The sequence below is a fragment of the Melanotaenia boesemani genome, chromosome 17, assembly GCF_017639745.1.
Source record: "Melanotaenia boesemani isolate fMelBoe1 chromosome 17, fMelBoe1.pri, whole genome shotgun sequence".
NCBI classification, from domain to species: domain Eukaryota; kingdom Metazoa; phylum Chordata; class Actinopteri; order Atheriniformes; family Melanotaeniidae; genus Melanotaenia; species Melanotaenia boesemani.
This window is the reverse complement of record NC_055698.1, coordinates 27,774,716-27,796,815: the sequence shown is the minus strand read 5'-3', so window position 1 is coordinate 27,796,815 and position 22,100 is coordinate 27,774,716. Positions and strand designations below refer to the sequence as shown.

Below are 22,100 nucleotides of genomic sequence, written 5' to 3'. Positions count from 1 at the left end.
AATAATTTTTTATGGAATAAATTGATAAAAGATCAACTTTGGAGTCATCTGATATATTTACTAGTTTGTGAGATCGGAATTTAGTCTTAGATTCCAAGATAGGCATTTGTAAGTATCGGATGTGCAGTTAACTGTTAGTCCTGTTCTTATTTTGGTCAAGGTTTCTTTGACGAAGTGCCCATCCTAAGGTTACAGTGTATTCTTGCATTACTATTTAATATGAGATTAACATTCTTATGATTATTTTGTCCTCTAAATTAATCAAAGTTCGTCATTATAATTTTAACAGAGGACTAACTCAGTTCATTCTGCTGTCTGGTTGCACCTCCTAATCTCGTCCAGCAGGTGGCAGCGCCATTCTTTTAATATATTTGGTCCAGAATCCTTGTCCCAGCATGCCTTGCGTATGTGTGGGTCTGCTCCTTTACTGTCAGCCGAACGATGAACCGGTCACCAAAGAGAGAAGTGATCGTGATGAGAAGCGGCGGTGAGTTTGCCGCTTAAGTGGAGGGGAGAGCGTTTGCTGGCGGAGAGAGGCTTTTCCATACCAAGAGGCATTGGTCTTTCAGTGCGAAACTGAATATTTAAAATTAAAAGTTAAGTATGAAGCCATAATTTTATACACGTTTCTTTCAGGTTGTAGTCTGCAAAGTGCAACAGTTGCCATTGGAGGTCTCTTAACATATAAGGACAATTAGTTTAAAAAACCCCGCCCATCCGGCTAACCGCCGGGTCGCCCGGACAATAAATAGTGCGTACCCACTATCCCTGAGGACGCGGAGAGTAAGAGACAGTCCAGTGTGTATGTGGAAGGTATCAGAATTTATTTTATATTTCTGAGTTCTGCTCGAGTTACACATCTTTAGAAATTAATTTTAAATGTGTAACTGCTTAGTTTCTGTGTTATTTATTTATGTTAATTAAGTTATCTAAGTGTAAAAAGAGTTTTCTGAGTCATTAGCGTACCTGCAGTGACCGTTAACAAGGCTTAGTTTACTATAATTATCCCTTAAGACAGGGGTAGCCAACGTTGGTCCTCGAGGGCACCAATCCAGCTGGTTTTCCAGATTTCCCTGCTCCAGCACATCTGACTCAAATTAAATGGATCCAACAGCCTATAGGGATCTCCACAATGACTTGTTAGTTTAAGTCAGGTGTGTTGGAGCACGGAAATCTGGAAAACCTGCCGGATTGGCGCCCTCGAGGACCGACGTTGGCTACCCCTGCCTTAAGATTAACGTCAGTGAACGGCTTTAAAAAGCTCAGCGTTCTTTTCAGTAAACATTAACTTTATTTTTCACAAAGACAACCACTTGATGAAGGAATCGTGCTAAAGTTACATTATTTGTTTGCTTTCTGAATCAATTAAGCCACACCTGAAATAAAGCCCTTTGGCATCAAATTATAGAGGGTTTTCTACAAAAGACGAGACATTTTTTTCAAATTGTCGTCAGTATATGTATGAGCTTCTCCATAACAATTTCCCTGATAGATTATTTACGAAAAATGAGGTTAAAAATAAATAGGGCACTATTTTTCTACGTTTTATCAACTGAACTTGTTTTCTTATATAATACAGCAGTGTGACACATAGGTTATACAAGTAACTTGGTATTTTATTGGAGTTTTATATTAATAAACAGTTTCATCTGTAAATATTAGTGCAAAATGTGAAATGACACAACTTCTCTGTCCATATACTTCAGGAATGTTTTCACGTATTATTAGTTACTTGTGCTTTGTGACAGAAATCTCTTTTTCTTTGTTTTATAGAAAACTTTTTAATTTTAGCTTTTTCTAATATTTTTATTTATTCATTTATTTAGCAGTTAATTTGTTTGAGTGTCTACGAAGGGAATTCTAATTATAAAGAAGAGAACTTGACTGTTTCTAGTGTTTTTTAAATGGGCAATTTAATTTAATAACAAATTTGTTGCTCTAATCTTATCAGATGGAGAACTTTCTAATTGTTTTTTTTTATTAGATAAGTGTCTGTTTTTACTTTTAACCTTTATTGATAATGCAAATGCTTGTGTGCGTACTAGTATTAAAGTCAGGAGTTGCTGGCATGTTGTTAATCTTTTGCAGAGAACCAGAAGGGGGGAAAATGTCTGACGAAATCAGCGAGAAGCTGAAGAACTACAGGACTGCTCCATTTGATGCCCGCTTCCCCAACACCAACCAGACCCGCAACTGTTACCAGAACTATCTGGGTACGCAAGATAACCTGCTTCACACAATTTTGAGAATATCTGATTTAATCTTTTTGAGTTACGCATGTTTTTTGTTCAGTTTTACTGTGTTGTTATGACTTGTTTCCAGGTAAATCATGGTTTTAAAAATTTTGATATGATTTCAAAACTGCTAAAAGCTCCCATTATACCATCCTTCTTTATGACCCACAACTGAAAGTGCAGGGATGCCAGCTGTGTAGAATAACACCCCCTTTTCTCTCTGGAGGTAATAAAAGCTGTCAGTCAGTTGTGATGACTGAAAGAGGAGAATCCTGATTCCCCCCCCCCCCCCCCCCCCCAAAGATGGGTAAAAAATCCAGTTCTGTACCATTTTTAGCTTTTATAACTTTTAGGCTACAATATTCAGTATGAGTGTTGCAAAAACATGCAGGTCTGTGCTGCTGTGTTTACACTGCGCTTGTCGAGGACTGACACACCAAATAGCCAATGAAACTCTATACTTTGAAATGGCCAGTAAGGAATGTTTTGCACAAAGCAAACAACTAGAATACAATGTGCACTCATGAAGAGTAAACTATGTTTCTTATTTTTGTTTCTCACATCAAAATGTGGCACAAAAAACATCAAAGCCAGTTCACTCCACATTCACACACTGATGGAGGAAGCTGCCTCCATATATATATATATATATATATATATATATATATATATATATATATATATATATGATTCAAAATAACAGGAACAGTTAGATCATAGATTTAAAAAAAAGCCACAAATGTTTTATGTTATTCTGTAAAACTGGATTTTTTAAACCACTTTAGAAGCAGCCAGCATCTGCAGCATAATGCAGTCTTTTAAATATGTTTGTGAAGGCTCCACATTATTGGATAGCAGGAAAGCAAATAAGAAGTGTATAAATAAATTAAGCCTAGTATCTGTCACTTCTTATAAGAGGAAGAGCCATCCAACCTTTCCATACAGCTTACAGTGATGAAGGTTACATAACCAGTGATGAATACAGTCAACACAAAAACAGAAAAAAACAGCCAACCAGCTGCTACACCTGTAGCAAAACTCTTCCAGCTTCTCTAAGAAAACAAAGCAGAGAATCAACAGGAGCACCTAAAAAAAGCCAAACTGAAGAAAACATGAAGACAACAACAAATAAAAATAGAATCTTATAGTTTATGTGTGTTGTGCATTGCATTGACGGTAACGTTCTAATTATGTCCAGTTGTTACAAACTGGAATATTTCTTGAGAAAATGGTGTATACTTCAGTTCAGACTTTCATATTATTTTAACATACTAAATATGTTAAAGTCAAATATTAGTTGCAGACAGAGACAACATTAGAAAATATTAATCCATCTCTTTGTTTATCTTCTCCTAAGCTAACTGGTACTTCCTTTCTCTGTTTCTCCAATAGACTTCCATAGATGTAACAAAGCTCTTTTGGCCAAAGACCAGGACACAGCTCCCTGTGAGTGGTACCGCCGGGTGTACAAGAGCCTCTGTCCCGTTGGCTGGGTACGTCCCTATAAAAACAGATTTCTAAATCTGTGCTCAAAAGTGTCTTTTTCCGCTTGTGAGGGCTTGGCAAGCGCCCAGTCAGTGTGTAGAGTACAAGTTTTACTGAATTCCCATAAACTCCATTCATTTAGTCATTTTAAAGGAAAAGTTTGACATTTTAGGTAATATGTCAAATCCTACATGTCATGAAATGGCCTAGAAAAAACCATTTATTTGCTGATTGTGTCCTAATTGGACTCTTGCAATTCCCCTTATTATGGTATTGGCCAGTCGTCTCTTCATCGACTTCAGCTTGCTCAAAACGCAGCTGCCCATATGCTGACTGGGAGGAGATGATGTGATCACATTACGGTCGTCCTTGCTGATTTACAGTGGCTCCCTGTCAGTTTTAGGATCCAGTTAAAACATGTATTAGTCGTTATTAAAGCATTAAATGGCATGGCCCCTTTATTTTTGTTTGAGTTAGTTAATCAACACATTCCAGTCAAATATCTTTGAGGAACCAAGGTGGTTGTAAATGTGCTTTATAAACACAATAGGAAGATGCTATGTCACACTAAGTTACAAGAACAAATCGCATAAGGAAGTTTAATATTTCACCTGTTTGAATGTCTTCCCTGCTTTTTCTTTCTTTTCACTTCATCACCCAAAACATTTCATCATCTGTCAGTTATCCAACGTGAACGTGAAAAGGCTAACGTCAGCATTTTAATTACATGCAATAATTGTTGTATAATGGCTGGCATGAAAGGAAAAAATGATATCATTAATGTTGCGTCTTTCTGTTAATTTTGTGTGAATAAATTAAATATGAAATTTTGATTGTTGGACTCACTGCAAACCTAAACTTAAAACCCATGTTTGAATTTATTTAACAATTTTGGTATTTTTGATTTAATGTAATTGCATACAGGAGATTGGATCATGCATTATAGTCCTGCTTTATCTAACTATGTTGCTTCATCATTTTCTGTTGGTCTCATGCACTTCTTTTAACTCTCTTACAGGTTCATAAATGGGATGACCAGCTGGAAGCAGGAACTTTTGCAGGGAAGATTTGACAGCCCATTCCTCATGATTTATTTTCTCATCTTAAAATCTTAGTTATACATTCCTATATTTATGTACAAAAGCAGTTAAAGAAAATAAATAATTCTACTTAAAACCGTGTTGTACTTGGACTGATAATCCTGAACACAAAACAAAATGGGTAAACCTAAAGAGGACCATATATGTAGACTTTAAATTTGCTGCCGTGAGTCTTAAGAGTCCAAGTAAAAGTAGCCAAGAGGTGTTTCTGTCCTTTTCTGTTTGTGGCTACTTCTTCTTTTATTCCCAGACAACCTCAGAAGACGTAAGAAACATAATCAAGGAACATAAACTTCTTGAATTGTTTATTCTTTTGTTGCATTTGAGTCTTTTATACAATCAATATAAGGGAAAGGAGGGCGTTTTGGGACAAAAAATTTTTTTTTGTCTGTCAGTACTGAAGAAATAAGATTAAATGGGATGTGCATGGAAAGAAGTACCAAAAAAAGCTAAGTTAATTTTGTTGATACAGATACATATTTGATTAGCAAACATTTGGGATAATAAAAAAAATAAAAATGATAATAAAAAATTTTTTAAAAATTAATTTCTTAAATCCGTTTTAGTCGCAGAAGTCCAATGCTTAATTCTCTCAAGTCCAAAGATCCACAGAACTATTAGGTTATGTAATTTACAATTTGTTTAAACTTAATGTACAATTACTGAGTTTACATTGAATTTTGTTAAAGGCCACAGTATAACTTGTTGAGGACTCAGAGCTTTCCTCTTTCTTGATTTAAAGCTTGCCTTAGAATTTGAGCAGAAAATACTTATATGACTTACACAAGAGTGACTTGGTCCAATCTCTGAAAGGATATCACATACAAGATTGCATAACAGTTGACAAAACAATCTAAATACAAGGCCTCTTCAGTGGCTATTGTGGTGATTCTAAAACCCTAAATTAAACCTCTGTGATCTTGGAAAGATTAAAGCTTTCTGGAGCTTTGCAGTGACTGGAGAGCAGGTTATACTGGAAGTGGCTGGATTTCAGTGTCTGTTGTCATGTGCACAGAAGAGTTTGTTTACTTGATGCTTTGGGACAGATTTTTTTCAACCTATTGCATAAGAGTTTTACTAAATTCTCCTTGACATATAGATAGCTGATTTTTGTCACGAGCAAATCATGATGCAACAGCAGGGAATGGTGCATTTATTTGATGCCATATAAATAGACCTATATAGCTTTACCATGTTGAAGATTAAAAAAAATCTTATTTGCAGATGCAGGGCAAAAATTTTAAGTAATCATTTCTACAACTTGAGCAACCATGACCTGCATTGACTAGTTGCCCCAGTAACGGCCCTCGTTGCATCAGCATCCGCAGCATCAGCATCAGTCACCCAACGGCTGCTGTCAAGGTCGCCAGCGAGAGGCATCATGGGAGGGCGAGGAGGACACCAGAGCGCGCGAGAGAGAGGGATAGTGGAGGTTTAGAACATCTCACGACTGTAGACCCTACCCCACCCCCGCCACCACTACGCATGCGCCCATTCTATTGTCAGCTGAGCTGACCAACTAACCGAATAAAGGCTCTAACCATAATAGGACATGGAGGCCGCCTCGCCCAGCGGGATGCGGTGCTGATGCACGACAGTCATGGGTTTGTGCACGTAAAGGCGGGAAGGCGGGACGACGTCACGGCATCCCAGCGCTGCCGTTTCTAATAGGCTGATAAGAGACGAAATAAATAATGAAAACAAGTGCGTGCGGTTACGTGCGGTCTTCCTCGCAGTCCCTGTAAGAGACCACATATACGAGAAAAGGAGGATCCGCGCTGCAAAAGCTGACTGCTGCGGCTCGCTGAGGGCTTCTGGTCTGCAGCACTGAAGTCACGACAGGTGAGTGTCCGGCACTGGCCGTTTCTGCACTGATCTGGGGTCATGGTGAGCTTCAGATGGAAAGATATCTGTGGTTTGTCCAGTTTGACCGACATTAAAGCTCAGAAGTAAAATGATTACTGTGTAGGCTTTCACTGCATTTAGCCTACCCTTTTGCTAGTCAACATAGGCTAATACATTATCTTGGATGTTGGTTATTATTTGTTTTCTAAAGAAAAGGGAGACAGCTGTTTAAGGACCACGGACAGCGACTAATGAGATTTGTTCATTTTCAGCAGCTGTCAGAGCTGGGTAGGTCCTGTGAGGGTTTTTAACCACCACCTGAAGCTCTTTCCTCCTTATCATCTCAACATTCTGCAAATTTGACTTCCTAGTACTCGCCAAGAAGATTTCTGAAGATGGAGGGCCAGGCAAGTGATTTTCTTATTGTACTGTGTGTGAGAGCCATTCAGAAGCGTATTAAGGGGATTTGCTGTTCTAGTTAGAATGAAATGAGTTGCAGCTTGTTCTTTACAACTTCAGAGTTTATTTGTGTTGCAATATGTGAATACTGCATGTGCAAATCTTGTTTATAACTACAGTCAGTGTCTAAGTAGATGTGTGGGCGGTGTGAGCCTTCAAAGTATGTATGCCATAGCATGAGTCACCCTCTAGCAGTTCACGTGTGTTAGTTGTGTTTCGGATGAATATCAAGTCTGTTTGTGGAGCTTTTCATCGTATATTACATATATATATATATATATATATATATATATATATATATGTAATATACTATATTACACACACATATATATATATATACTATATATATCAGTCTGTTCAACAGTCATATTTCACAAACTATGCAACAGAAGAAAGCAGCTTAATGTGCTCAAGCCAATTCAAAAGAAACTAAATATGGTTACTAGTGCTCAAGACAACACCCACTTACACCTTGCATTTGCTGGCCTAGAAGTAAGAAACAAAATGAGGCTAAGATGTATTTCCATTTCCCATGCATGTCTTTTTGCACGTACTCTTACTAGAAATGCAACCGATCGATGAAGCTTGTACACACCTACCCTTTGGGAGTCATAAACAAAACCTGAGGGAAATACAGGAAAAAGCAGATGGAGGAAACAATGAGTGAGATGTGGTAAATATGGCTACAACAAGCAAGACAAGTAAATCACAGCATTTTTTCTTTGTTTCTTTCCTTAGTTCACAAATTACATGAATATAGATTTACAGAGTAATGATCCAGACATAAAAAAACACCTATACAGAAACTTGTTTTGCATCAGCATGCATCACCTACATAGTATATATAGTTTTGGATCTTTTTGTCCAAGTTTAACACGAAAAAAAATGGAAAAGACTTATATTAAATCTTATTGAATATACAACTATAATGTTTTAGCTGCTTCTGCTATATGCAAAACTTGAGCATTCAAATCTACTTTGTTAAGGTTGTTGGCAACTGGAAGGAAGAATTTTAATAAAAATAAAAATTGTTTGGTGGATAAGCTAACACTTGCATGTCTAAAAGGTACAGTTTAAACACTTCACATGTTTAGTAACCCAAATATCTCTAGAAACATCTTGTGCATGTGTGTACCCATCCTATTGATTCCATCACAGAACCTGCCACCTGTTTTAACACTAATTAGCTGATTAATGTCTTGTTTGTTAGCTTTGTGCAGATGCAGGTCAGATGTAATCGTCATAATTCTGTATGTGGTTATGCCCACGTGTGTGTAAACATACAGGCTGTCTTACTCTATATGAGTGTTCCTTGTGTGCATGAGTGCTGCTCTCTGATTACTTTCGGCCTATGTCAATAAAACTCCAGCCTGCTGCTATGGAAATGGGTGACAGAGGGGGATGGTGGGGCTTAGGGAGAGAAATGGACACTTGTGAAGGGATGGACAACAAGGAAGGGCTGTGAGCTCTAGGCAAACAAACACAGTCATTTTGTTTTAAATGAATTAAGAAGAAGAAAGATGTAGCGTGAGTGTGGACAGTGTAAAGAATAATTAGATGAGACACAGCACAGATGTGTCCGTTAATTTTCTATGTTTAGTTTGAGAAATGTATCTGTTTAGTTTAGTAGAAACATATATAACAACTGAAACACAACATGAAATCAAATTGGATTTGTATTCCTTTAGACTTTAAAACTGATGATGTCACCAAGATGCCGGTCGCTATGGTAGCGTAGCATCGTTCAGCAAATCTGCCTGTTGCTGCAGGCTTCTGGCAGCACACTATTATAAAGTATTTAGAGGGGGTTTCTGCTTTTTTTGCACAATCAGACATTCTTGCCTGTTTTCTTAAGACACCTGCCCTGTCTTTCAGCAAAAAGGTAATTACATCATCCTCATCTTCACAGCAACATGAGTCAAATGCTAGAAATTAGCTATGATAAGAGCTGGTTAACTAAAGTGGCTTCACCAAAATACAAAACAGTCCAGAAATTCTCATTAGTATGAAATGCTTTGAATTATAAAGTAGTCATATGGATATTTGTCCTGTATACTTTTATTGGGTCACTATCCAAGACATTTAGGGCGTTGTCATGTGATTGAAAAAAAAAACAAAAAAACACTGTCATTAGGCATAAAGAAGAAAAATTGGTGAACTTCGGCCTGTTTATAATAAACGATGCACATCTGTGTGATGGAACGTTGTTTATGTTACTCTAATGCCATGCTCCGGGTTCTTACCTCTAAGCCTGTTAATTAAGTATTAAGTGATAATTATGACTGAACTGATTTCTTTACAATGTTGTTTCAGTTAATTTGAATTTGTCTACATGTGCGCACATTCTCACTGTTTGGTTGCTATAATCATTGAAAAGCAAAAAATAAAAGGTAATGAATCACGTTCCAGGTGAAGGTCTTTCCATCTCAGTTCAAATGCTGAGATACTGAGAGCAAATGCAGGCAGTTCCTTGCCAGACACACCCAGAGCTTTCAGACTCCGACCGCTGACAGGTTAATTGATCGTCTTTAAATGTCATATAAATCCTCTGGGAACAAATCTGAGTGCCAACAAAGGGAGAGGAATAAAATGAGACAACTTTTAGCAAAAAGGCTATTTTCCTAAACCCCCAGAGCCTTTAACACTAGAACCGCATAACTAGTGTGAAAAATATTTCATCAAGCAAAATGGCTAACACGTAAAGTATTGGTGAAAATAATTATCAAAGCAAACATGGTGGATATTGCTGCAGACAGCCTGTTGATATATGATAAGTGAGATCCTGGCCTGAGCAGAACAGCAGGAGTCCACCTTCTTTACCCCCACCACCATTTTGCCTTCTTGCCTACCCTGAAGTTGTTTCTGGTTATTTTCACCTTTCAGAAAAGCTCTTCTGTCTTGGTTCTCTTGCTCCCCTCTCGTATTACCAACTTAAACTAACACATTTTGACTTTTGGTTTATTTATTTTTTTATTTATTTATTCAAAAGGTTTAGGAGCATATACACGAATCCCCTATGATCCACCTGTCTCTCTGACTTCTGATTGGTCGTGTTTAACTAACACCCCTCTGGCTAAAATGAGCACAGTGTTTATACACTATGTTAATATCACCTGACCTCGTTCTGATGTTCTACCAAGGGCAGTGGATCATCTGAGGCTTGGCCACACCTTTATTCCATCTCATATAACAGCAGCCAGTTCTGCCCAGTCAGCACTGAGTCTGCCTGTGTGCTGAATCACGAACATCAGCAAAGACAAAGACACACTGCCCTAATACCTGCTGTTGTGGCCTAACTTGACCTGAATCCCCTGAGGTGGATCAATTATTCAAAGACTGGCATATGTTAAAAGTCATTTTATGAAGTTGTATTTTATTATCACTTAGTGGTAGCAGAGGCATAAATACTGCTAATATGTACTGCTAATACTCTGCTCTATGTCAATGTAGATTTATAGAACATGCTGTTAGTATAATAATAATAATAATAATAATTAATAATAATAATATAAAGTAAGAAACAGAAGCTGGAAAATGAATACAACCAAACCTTTATGCTAATTTTCTCATATTTCAACATCTCAGAGTCTTCAGTTATTTTGTGTATAATCCAGTTCAGTTCAGTATTGCTGTTACTTTTATTTAAAACACATTTAAAAAGGTGTAAGGGTGATGCAACATTGAAAAAGGAAATATGTTTATTAGGTTTTTTTTTGTTTTTGTTTTTTTTTTTTGTTTTTTTTTTTTTTTTGCTTCGAAATCAAAAATTTAATTTTCTAAACTCAATACTGAAGAACAACCTATAAGACACTTCACAGCAACATCATGTGACCCTTCTACAGGGAAGGGTACAGGAAGAACCTGAAACCTGTCAAGGTAAACATAGATCTTATTTTCTTATCTTTCTTATGAAAAGGAAGTTTTGTGTAATAATTGAACCAGAAGATGATGTAAACATTTTGGACAGAGAAAACAAACTGTTGAGAAGAAGTATTCCATTTTCATTAATCATTACTAAATGTTTAGCTTGAAGAGACACTACTGAACTTTGGCAGAATTTTGCACTTTGGCGCCCCCTAACAAAGGCTAATTCAGCATTCACCCTGCATCCTGTCTATTCTCTGAGCACTCTCCAGCAACTTAAAGCCAGTCTGATGTTGATCATGGGTTTTCTTTCCTGAATCAGCTGTGGTGCATATCCAAAACAGCCGTGGTAATGATAGCCAGTTTCTGGCATGTGACCCGATGCCATAAAGCAAAAAACAGCTGCCACGTGATGCTCCGTGCTGAACCACAAAGTTATAAAGTGTGGTTTATCAGCCCTTTTCTTCTCAGGCCTTTCTTCAGGGCAATGACAGCCCTAGGACTGTAAATAATGAATGTCAATGTGCCATCAGAACAAGGAGGAAGCATTTTAAATTGCAGTAGAGTTGATAATGGTTATGGATGTCAGGTCACTGAAACTGACTGAAACGACCACACTGGGTTTTGTGGAAAGGGAACAGCCTCCCTAACCTTTGTCTGTACACTAAATATGTATATATTGTGAAGATAAATCGCATGCACATACACAAAAAATAAGCTCATCACTATTTCTCATAAACATTGCTGAGACTTAATGAGGGTCAGACATTCAAACATCAGATGATAATGACAACTCCTTCACAGAGCATCTTGGTTTCATTAATAAGATAAATTAATGTTATTATGAGAGCCAGGCCCTATTGCAAGAACGCAAGTGACTTCAGAATTTGATAATATTTGCATTTATGTAATTATCTCCAGGACAGTCAAACCAATTCATAAAAGCAATTGATCATAAGTGTGCTATTTGCAAGATTAAGCTAAAACTTGCAAGACCTTATAAAAATGGCTGTAGAAATTTCTTTTTAAAAATCATTTCAAGTCACACACTTAACATAATGTATGAACTTATGTAATACCACAATACAGCATCAACTGCAATAACCCGCAGGTATGAAAATTGAGTAATTGTGTGTAACGTGGATGCTTTTCACTTTAGTTTTTTGTTCACGGTCCATCACCTGCCACTGTTGTTTAATTGTATGTGCATCACTGTATCCCTGACCTGTGTGCCATCAGTTTAGCACTTTATCTCAACTGTCTTACTGCTGCAGTGATTTAAAATCCAATTAGGAGCTCATATTTCATTCATGTCATACTCTGTGTCTCCTCCTCCACCCTAATTATGTTTCCATTTTTTTGTTTTATCTGTTCTCTCTTTCTCTTCTGCTCTCTCTCTCTTCAGGAAAAGCAGGTTACAGGTTATCTCCTGTTTTCATTGGGAACCGCTGTCATTGGCTCTCTGCAGTTTGGTTACAACACAGGAGTCATCAATGCTCCAGAACAGGTTGGTAATGGAAGAGTCATACAGTAGTAACCTTAATTTTAAGGACTTGTAAATAAGGATTTTGCAGAAGTATGTCTAATTTTACATTAATATTTGCAACCAGTGTTACCACCTAAAAGCTTTTTTGTTGGCATTACACAGCTTTTAGTTCTATATTCATAAATATATTTTTCACAGATTACATTTATAATAGACCACTCATGCCTGCAGTGCAATACAACTTTTGAAAAGAACTACATGATTTGGTATCACTTTTAACAGACTACTGCCCAACTGAAAAAATAATATTTCAGCGTATTGCAATAGTGAAAAAAGGGGTTTTTAAACAAGCATGTCACAGTTATCAATGTATGGCTAGCCAAACTTGACAGAAAAAAAGTGGTAGAAGCTATCTCTAACTTATATCTTATATGTTTTCATTTGTATGCCAAAGAAATATGTAAAAGCAATCAAATATCTTAGTGTGAGTTTTTACTGTCAAAAGAAGGCTAACCTTCTGTTGGTCTTTAAGCTAGGCTAAGCTAGTAGGAGAATTAGCATCTTCTCTAACTTTTAAATAGGAAGATCAAATTCAACTCAGAATAATGCAAAACCTTTTTTCCTCTTTTGTCCTCCATTGATTTAGAAACTACGATCTTTCTTCAATAATACTTGGGTGGAGCGTTACGGCGTGTCCATTAGCCCGGGAGTTTGTACCATCGTGTGGAGTATTGCTGTTGCCATTTTCAGTGTTGGTGGCATGGTAGGCTCCTTCAGTGTCGGTGTTATGGCCAACCGATTCGGCAGGTAGGGAGTGAAATGTCTATTCTTTGTTGCCTTTGAAACAATTAACTCGATTCTTAATTCTTTTCGATTCACCAGGACTACAGATATTAGTTGTTTTTTTTTCTGTTTGCCTCTGAAATTTGATTATCCACATTAAAACAAACTTAAGTTTTCTTTTCATGGTGAGGCCATTTTTTTGTTTTGACTGTATTATGAATATTTTTTCTGAATATAGTCAGAGATAAGTCTGATTGTAGCTCACATTGCATAAGCATTTGCCCTTTTTAAGCTAAACGTTTCCAATGTAAAGTCTAAGCCAAATTTGTGAACTAGATATGAAAAATAATTGCACACAAAGGCTGCCATCTCCCATCTGGGATCATAGATAGGTTCTTTACTTACTATGTATGAATCACTGGATGCATTATGCAGATGCATCTCTGATTTTTTCTTGTTATTAAATACACTTTTCTTGGCAATGAATGGTTAGGTATTTCCATTTGACTTATTGCACTGATGACATGTTTGATCTAAGTGTCATTGATGAGCAAAGTGTGGATACAGAGTCTGTAAAGTTTTATGAAACAAGATCAAAGTTTTACACAAAGTAAGCACTGTAAAGACTTCCCTGCCTGACCTTGTCTTAGCCTGGGACCATGTTCTGTATATTTGCTTAGCAAAGGCTAGTATAACCTTGGAATAATAAACAATTTCATCCATCATTTTTGGCAGTAAGTTCACTTTACTGCCTTGTGATACCTGGATTTGCTTGTACAGAAAGAGCCTTTACAAAACTCAGTGTACAAAATTGAAAATCTTTAGAGATTCAGGTGATTAGCTTAGCTTAGCATGTAGACATGAAGTAGAACAAAAAATACACGTGTGACTGTTTTTTTTTTTTTTTTTTAAGAATTATGTTTGTTTTGAATAATGAAGGTGCATTTTAATTGATGACATTATTAAAAGCTAGGCTTTGTTTTTTCACCATAAACCACCATGCATGTCAAATTAAGATACTTACTGTTCTAGATCTTTGTGTTTGGGGCATTCACAAAATTTGGCATTGACCATGCTGCTGAGATGTCTAGTCAAATAGTATAAACACTCAAGTTGTACATAGGTCTTTGAAGGTTGAACTTTTCTAAAATTCTCAAAATATGTGATTAAGTAAGAAAAACACACCTAAACATTATGCTCTGCTGTGTCACTCTTGTCCCCCTCAGGCGTCGCTCAATGTTTCTGGTAAACTCTCTAGCGGTGATAGGCGGCCTTCTCATGGGCTTCTCCACTATCTGCTCCTCCTATGAGATGGTGATCGCCGGTCGCCTGGTCATTGGCTTGTTCTGTGGTCTATTTACCGGCCTGACTCCCATGTATGTGGGCGAGGTGTCACCAACACCACTTCGTGGCGCTTTTGGAACTCTGCACCAGCTCGGAGTGGTGGTGGGAATCCTGATTGCTCAGGTTATTATCAATATAAGCACCATATATATATATATATATATATATATATATATTTTTTTTTTTTTTTGTTTTGTTTTGTTTTGTTTTTTTTGTTGTTGTTGTTGTTGTTGTTTTTTTGGGTTTTTTTTTTTTTGTTTTTTTGGGGTTTTTTCTTTTTGTTTAATTAAAATAATCTTCTGGTAGGTCATTCTACAACTAAGTGGCCCAAAGATAAGTGGCCTCTAATTTGAACAACATGGAATGACCTACCAGGGGCCACCAGGCTGCAATCAGACTGTAGTGGGGGTTAAAACTAACTCTCAGGCACCCAAAAGTTGATCTTGGGTTTCCATTTGTGTCCCCTTGCATTTAGATCTTTGGTCTGGATTTTCTGCTTGGCTCGGACAAGCTGTGGCCCCTGCTGTTGGCCCTTACTGTGGCCCCTGCTGTGCTGCAGTGCATCCTGTTGCCTTTCTGTCCTGAGAGCCCACGTTTCCTGCTGATCAACCTTAAACAAGAGGAGCAGGCACGCAAAGGTATGCACTGATGATGCGAACTTCCTACCGTATCGACATACAACAAGAAGATTGAGAAAATTAGAGGGTAGTATGCAGAGATGACAAGTGAACTCAGCAGCTGCAGTTACATCAATATGAGGTCAGATGAGATGGGCAAGTTTATCCAGGAAGAACAAGTCCTTGAGCAGACAAGGATTTTTGGCATCTGTTCAAAAATCAGCCTATTTTGGCTCAGAGGCTTACTTGTCTCTATAAGCAAAACAAGCACATGATCAATGCTCTGCTGTTAAACATTCTCATATATTGAGTGTAAATTCTAAAATGTTGCAGCTACTGAAATCATCACATCCACTACGTTGTTTTCTCTCCACTTTGGTAGCTTTTGTGCTAATTGTGGCTTCTCTGTGGGACAATTTATAACCATCACCATATCTACAAAAAGTTTATACAATATTGTTTTATCTCCACCACCATAAGTAAAAATATTTTAATCTTTTTGTTGAGCTATCATATTAACTTACAGCGTAAAAAGATATTGTTTGTTGGGACAACAGGAAATCTGTGCTGTTTCTTTTTGGAACAATTAAAAAAAACAGCCAAAGTTCTCATCACACCAGTGTGTGAAAGACTGAATGAAAGCTTGAGTTTAAGGCAATCTTATGTGAATAGGCTGTACTGACACTTTTAGCTTTTTTAATCATGACTATAAGTACACCCACCGAAATACAATCCACTGATAGACACTAGCTTGTTCCAGTGCGTCCGTCCAGAACTTTTCCTGTATGGATTTTCTTTTTTGTTTGCTGAATCAGCCCATATCTGTAAAATATAACGCATCCTGTCTGGATTCTGTTCTCAGAACTGGTTCGTCTGCGCGGCACCGAGGATGTGAGTAAAGACCTCCGGGAGATGAAGGAGGAGAGTGCTAAGATGGCATTGGAGAAGAAGGTGACCATCCTTGAGCTTTTCCGCTCTGCGACTTACAGACAGCCTCTCCTCATCGCAGTCATGCTGCAGCTCTCCCAGCAGCTGTCAGGGATCAATGCTGTGAGTTCACAACAGGAAGCATTTACATATACATAGAAAACTTTTTAGTTTCCTGTGGTCAGTTTAAAAAATATCCACTATTAGATCACATTTTTATCAGACCACAAAATTGTAACCAAGTAAAAAAAATAACTTATTGACTTATTTTAAAAAGAATTGCTATGATTTGTGTACAGATTTGATTATATGAGCTCACTTTTCCAACCTGCATATGCTGGTACTTGGGTTGATCGTTTAGCAATGTAATATTAGGTTTATGAAAACTGGTTGCTAGCAAGAAAATGCATTTTTAAAAAAGTATGAAATGTTCTTATAAACTCTGCAATCTTGAATATCTCTTTTTTTTCTGTCCTCTCTGCAGGTATTTTACTATTCCACGGGGATCTTTGACTCAGCCGGAGTGAAAAAGCCCATCTATGCCACAATTGGAGCTGGTATAGTTAACACCATCTTCACAGTTGTTTCTGTAAGTAACACATATGGGTTTGTCCTTCTTTCTGCATGTGTTTGAGTACAACCAAATAGTCAGAAAAAAACGCCCATCTATCTTTTCCTAAGCCAATGTCATGAAGTTAGGTAAAGATGATTAAATCAACTTGACTGGGTTTAGTTTCTTTAAGACTTTTCGCTCTCATTCAAAAGAGCTTTTTTAGTTCTGGTGGAGGTAGTGGAAGATTAAACCACTTTAAACATTTAAGTGAGATCTTCCACCATCTCCATCAGACCTGAAAAATCTCCTCTGAAAAGTGAAACCTCTTTAAGAAACTAAACGCATCCATTTTACTTAGCTCAACTAATACCGGGTAAAGATCTGGATGAATGACAACCATCATCATACAATCTGATTTACAGTTCTAAAACTATAGAAGATCAATACATAGTCTACACAAAGTGCTTTAGATACTTCATCTAATGAATTTTCCATTGCACTGTAACTCAGAGGCCAAATAATCTATTTACGACATATCAGGCCTATAAGATACAATAGAAATTAGGACTTTATTGTGAAGGTTAGTTATTAAAAAATGCACAGAAAAAGACAAAAATGTCAACTCCTCCCCCTGTCTTAATATTTTTACACACAAATCCACATAAATCACTTTGATCTGGATGTTGTCAGAAACTGTGGGATGGATTTATCTCTTTTCCTAAATGCAGGATGATTCAAGGTTTTCTATACTACAAGAGAGAGATAGCAAAAAGATCTTAATAAGTCTTATCATGGCCACCTCTCTGATACATCCAGGTCATTTTACTCAGTAAAGAACCTAAGCAAAAAAGAAAAAAAGGAGATATTTGTGCATTCAGCAGCACTTCACCCTCTCCTCTCTCTGTTCTGCAGCTCTTCTTGGTTGAAAAGGCGGGACGGAGGACTCTACACCTCCTGGGATTGGGTGGAATGGCAGTCAGCGCTTTGCTCATGACCATCTCCCTCCTGCTGGTGAGTTCAGTTCAGAACAGCTTGGTTAATGCAGGAGGTGCAAACTGTACACAAATATATCACCTACTTCTGAATGGGATTCATCCTAAGAAAATAATTAAAATGCCAGTTAGATTTTTTGGTGATTTTTCTTTGATCAGCCTGGATGTTGCTAAAAAAAAAAACAATGAAATAAAAACTAATCTCAGCACTTTTATGCAGATCAAACTTTGCTTTTTGTCTCACTCTGATTAACTGACAATTCTGGAGTTTCGATAAATAAAAAAAAGAAACTAAAATGTTTTAAACTCATGAAATGTTGTCATTGGACTATACCTTAAACCTTTTAAAGAATCACGCAGGTATTACTAGATCATTCTGAGAAAAGAAACTAAACAAAGAGACATTAATTAGGTAATTAGAGTTGTTTATTTACCATCAGCTGTTCTCACAGTCATTAACTTTAATGAAGATGACAGTTAACTTGTAATAAATCTCTATGTCTGATGAGCTCCTCTCCCTTTGTCTTCCTGAATCTGAGCAGAAGGACACCCCAGCTATGAGCTACGTGGCCATCATGGCGGTCATGCTCTTTGTGGCTATGTTTGAGCTGGGACCCGGCCCAATCCCTTGGTTTATTGTGGCTGAGCTGTTTTCCCAGGGACCCCGCCCTGCAGCCATGGCTGTTGCCGGCTGCTGTAATTGGACCGCCAACTTCCTTGTTGGAATGAGTTTCCCAAAACTAGAGGTAAGGGAGGGGCAGTTATGTTGGTTTGGTTTAGTTTGAGCTCTTTTTTTTCTCTCTCTGTTTTTGTTTTCTTTCCCAGAACTTGTTGCTTTGCTATTTTCTTTTGTTTGATTCACCTATTTTATACTGAATTTATATATAACCAATAATCATCTTGTTTTCATGGAGTAGTTACTCAGCTATTCTGACTCCACCTTCTTCTCTCATCAGGAGTTGTGTGGGCCATGGGTCTTCCTCATCTTCACTGCCTTCCTCCTCGCCTTTTTCATCTTCACTTTCATCAAAGTTCCAGAGACAAAGGGAAAGACATTCGATGAGATCGCCCGCAGCTTCGGTAGCATTCCGCCTCCCACCACCTCGTCTGCTGATGACCCTCCTGCCACCACCAGCACCGCTGTCACACTTCCTGTCTCACCCAAAAAGGAGAAGGTCCCGCTGGTGGAGACTCCAGCAGCAGCTCCGCCTCCAGCAGGAGCACCTCCAGCAGCTGAAACCGCTCCCCTCGCAGAAAAACCCAGTGGTACAGTAGATCCTGTAGGTCAGGTGTAGACAAAAGTTTTGATTATTAAGGGAGTTTATAAATGAAGGAAGATTCCAAACACAATGTAAACCATAGAAACAATTTCACTTCCTTTTTTTATTCCTTGGACATTTCTCACACTTCCTTCTTTTAAATCCTCTCTTACTTTAACTATATTCAGTTGTACATTCCTGGGAATTTCTCTGCAGGTATTTAGAGGGTGTGTCCGGTCAGGATGACACACATTTCCAGTTTATTGAAGTGAAAGCTGAGGTCAGTAAAGCATCCAGCTGAAATGGTCATCTCACCAGTTCAACGAGGCTGTGAGGAACGATACAGATGTTTCCGTAAATGTGATTTCTGAGTTCACGTCCAAGTAACGTGAGCGAGGCAAAGTGGGTATCCATGGTCATCTTTTTAATTAATATATTCCTGTTTTTTAACTTCAAACAGGTGTTTGTAGTGAAATATAACTCACAGCCGTTGCTGTAGGTTTTATTTTATTTCTTTCTTTTACATGTTGAAATGTGTTAAGAAATTACAGTTATGAGAGGATATTTTCTAAGATATATGCTCTGCTTCCAGCTAATACAATGCAGGGCTTTTCAACATTGCCAAAGTACTGAATTTAAATGACCACCTAATGAACACACCAAGTCCTCTTGAAGTTCAATTCAGCTTGAAATAAGCTGTAACCACAGATCGTGCTAAGTTTAATCATGAAGGCCAGTGTTGTTTTTTAAAGCTCTGATCCACAAATTTGACATTGTGTAGTTGGAATTTAGCACCACACTTGGTGTAATGAATAGATTATTGGATTTGTTTTGTTCTGTGTAAATATCGTATACGGGTTATGATATATTGCAAGCTTGAGAAATTACAATCCAAATTTCTGGACAAAATCATTTTGACCACATAGTTTTAGACCTTAAAATTGCATTAGACTGATAAGCAGTGTAGATTTTTTGTGTTAAAGGAAAAATTATTATAACTACCATAGAGATAGATTTTTTGGTATAAAAACATATAGTTTTAGAGAATATTCAGAATTTTAGTGGCTTTTGGCTTTAAAGTATGAAAAGGGTCTGAAGTGATCTTTCAATGCATCTCTTAAAGTGCTGCTCCAAGATTAAGATTTATTTTTCATTCACCCTTTATGCACTTTGTTAACCAAAAAGTAAAAATAAAAACAACAAGCATTATAATGCCACTATCAACTAATCTAGAAGTCACTGAGCACAGCAGCGCTTTATGTCAGACTAACAATGATCTAAACTGTATTTACATGAGCAATTGCATATATCTAACATAGTTGTTAGTAGAACAGATAAGAGTTATATAAAATGTGCAATCAATGTAGAAACTTCAGCCATAATGGGAAGAGGCAACTAAAGGGAGTGTGCTAATATTGTGCAAATAAGGGTTAAATGGTATTCACGGGGAGACATAACTGCCTTTAGTGGGGGTTTTTTTAGATAGAAAACTAATTTTTTGTTTTCATAAAGGGAGAAAACACTACTCATAATCGGAGAAAAGCATTTTAAGAATCTATGTACTGGAATTTTATGTGTTTTATTGTCTTATTCCACGAACGAAATGTGGAATCAGCTGTGATGGAGGCAGGACTGATTGGTGGGCAAAATGTACCAACCTTTCTGTGTATTCATTCATTTTTCTTTGTTTCTGAAGGTACGCAGACAAAGTGTTGGCAAACCTTTTCGTTTTTAAGCTTGACAGACTGTGGCTTTCCTCAAAGTTTGCTCTGTTGTCACACTGTGGAAACACTGAGCGAATATGGGGCTGCACAACCCCCAACCTCTAACTTTAGTTCCCCTTCTGGTCTTTAGTTTAGTTGTGAACCTGAAATTTGTCTTTGGGTCATAATGAACATATTTTTGTTCCCATGAGTATTTCAGATCTATAAAATCCCCCCCCACTTTTATCTAACACGAAGAATGTCTTCAAATGCTTTAAAAATTCTCAAAACAACCAAGAACGGCTCTGCCTGCTGTTGTTAACTAAGAGGTCACAATGAGTTCATTTAATTAACGCAGGTCAAAAAATGTTTTAAGAGATTCTATAAATGTGCCCTCTTTTCCCCTCAGAAGAAAGAAATCCTGGCAAAACATTGTTCGCTGTTATGAGATCACATGCTTATTCTGGAAAGGCTGAAAGTTAGTGTCTGGGTCATTAATTTTAGATTTCAAGATAGATGCTAAGACTGTTCAACACAAGAAAAGAGATTAGTTTGTAGTCTTAAATTAAGAGCTGACCAACATCCACCTCTTCACTTCAGCTGCTCCAGAAGTTAAAATGTAAACTAACCCAGAAAAAAAAGTTTATTCCATTATAATAAAATGATTCAGTTGTGATCTTTCCATTATTAAAAACATCAATCATGGCTGTCATTTGCTGTAACGAAAACTTAATACTATTTTAATAGATATCCCTCTAAATATGAAAACACCTGACATTCTGCTGCTTTGGTTAACAGCAGCTTTCAGCTGTGGTGACTTTAAATCCAAAAAAAAAAGTCAGGCAGTAAAATGTGTTTTGTTCCCTTCTTTCGTCTTTTTTGGTTGGGGGGAGGGGCTTAATGCTGTCAACACTGTGACACTTTGTCTGCAGATTGAGTCTTCACAGATTTATGTATTACAATTGCTGTACAGTGTGTGTATGGTGTATATGTGTGTGACACAAAGTATATTTTCTATATTCTGCCGTGACCATGTGGATCACTGTAGCTACTTAAAAAAAAGCTATTTTCACCCACGCTGGCCACTAATTATATATTTATTTATGTATTTCCTGTATTATTTATTTTTTGACTACACTGGAAGAATATTTAACTTGACAAATTATTGAGAGAAAGGTGAAATATTTTAAACAGATATTTGAAAGTTTATTGGCATCTATCAGATGATGTGAACGGGTGCGTTAAGATGAATAATTCTTACAGTGAGAGGATGAATTCATGGCTTTGATATGTATTCCTGTATTTGTGGATGATATTGATGTACTGTGATTGCACTAAGGGAAGGGTTTCTTACACTCCTCTCTGTGTTCAGTGTTTGTATTCACTTACTCCTGTAAAGGTCCAGCTCTCAGTAGGCTGCACTGTTTCTGTACTTTTAAAGAAAGCTTA

The 22,100-nt window shown here is 37.3% G+C and overlaps 2 protein-coding genes across 4 annotated transcripts; both read left to right on the top strand.

Annotated features, from left to right (window-relative positions):
* The first annotated feature begins 383 nt into the window (after positions 1–383).
* On the top strand, positions 384–4,866 carry LOC121657219 (cytochrome c oxidase subunit 6B1-like). 2 transcript variants are annotated; one of them, XM_042012626.1, is made up of 4 exons: positions 384–554; positions 2,089–2,213; positions 3,627–3,727; positions 4,738–4,866. In XM_042012626.1, exons 2-4 carry the CDS (start codon positions 2,108–2,110, stop codon positions 4,789–4,791), a joined length of 261 nt encoding a protein of 86 aa, XP_041868560.1. In that variant the 5' UTR covers positions 384–554; positions 2,089–2,107; the 3' UTR covers positions 4,792–4,866. The 2 variants fall into 2 exon arrangements, with proteins under 2 accessions (XP_041868560.1, XP_041868561.1); XM_042012627.1 differs by lacking the exon at positions 384–554 and adding an exon at positions 743–813 and having other exon boundaries at positions 4,738–4,860.
* A 1,480-nt stretch (positions 4,867–6,346) lies between these two features.
* On the top strand, positions 6,347–20,868 carry slc2a3a (solute carrier family 2 member 3a). 2 transcript variants are annotated; one of them, XM_041967157.1, is made up of 11 exons: positions 6,347–6,661; positions 6,940–7,071; positions 12,393–12,494; positions 13,120–13,280; positions 14,483–14,723; positions 15,076–15,238; positions 16,080–16,267; positions 16,629–16,733; positions 17,610–17,708; positions 18,232–18,435; positions 18,646–20,868. In XM_041967157.1, the coding sequence occupies exons 2-11, from the start codon at positions 7,060–7,062 to the stop codon at positions 18,982–18,984; spliced, it is 1,614 nt and encodes a 537-aa protein (XP_041823091.1). In that variant the 5' UTR covers positions 6,347–6,661; positions 6,940–7,059; the 3' UTR covers positions 18,985–20,868. The 2 variants fall into 2 exon arrangements, with proteins under 2 accessions (XP_041823091.1, XP_041823092.1); XM_041967158.1 differs by having other exon boundaries at positions 6,937–7,071.
* Positions 20,869–22,100: the final 1,232 nt, after the last annotated feature.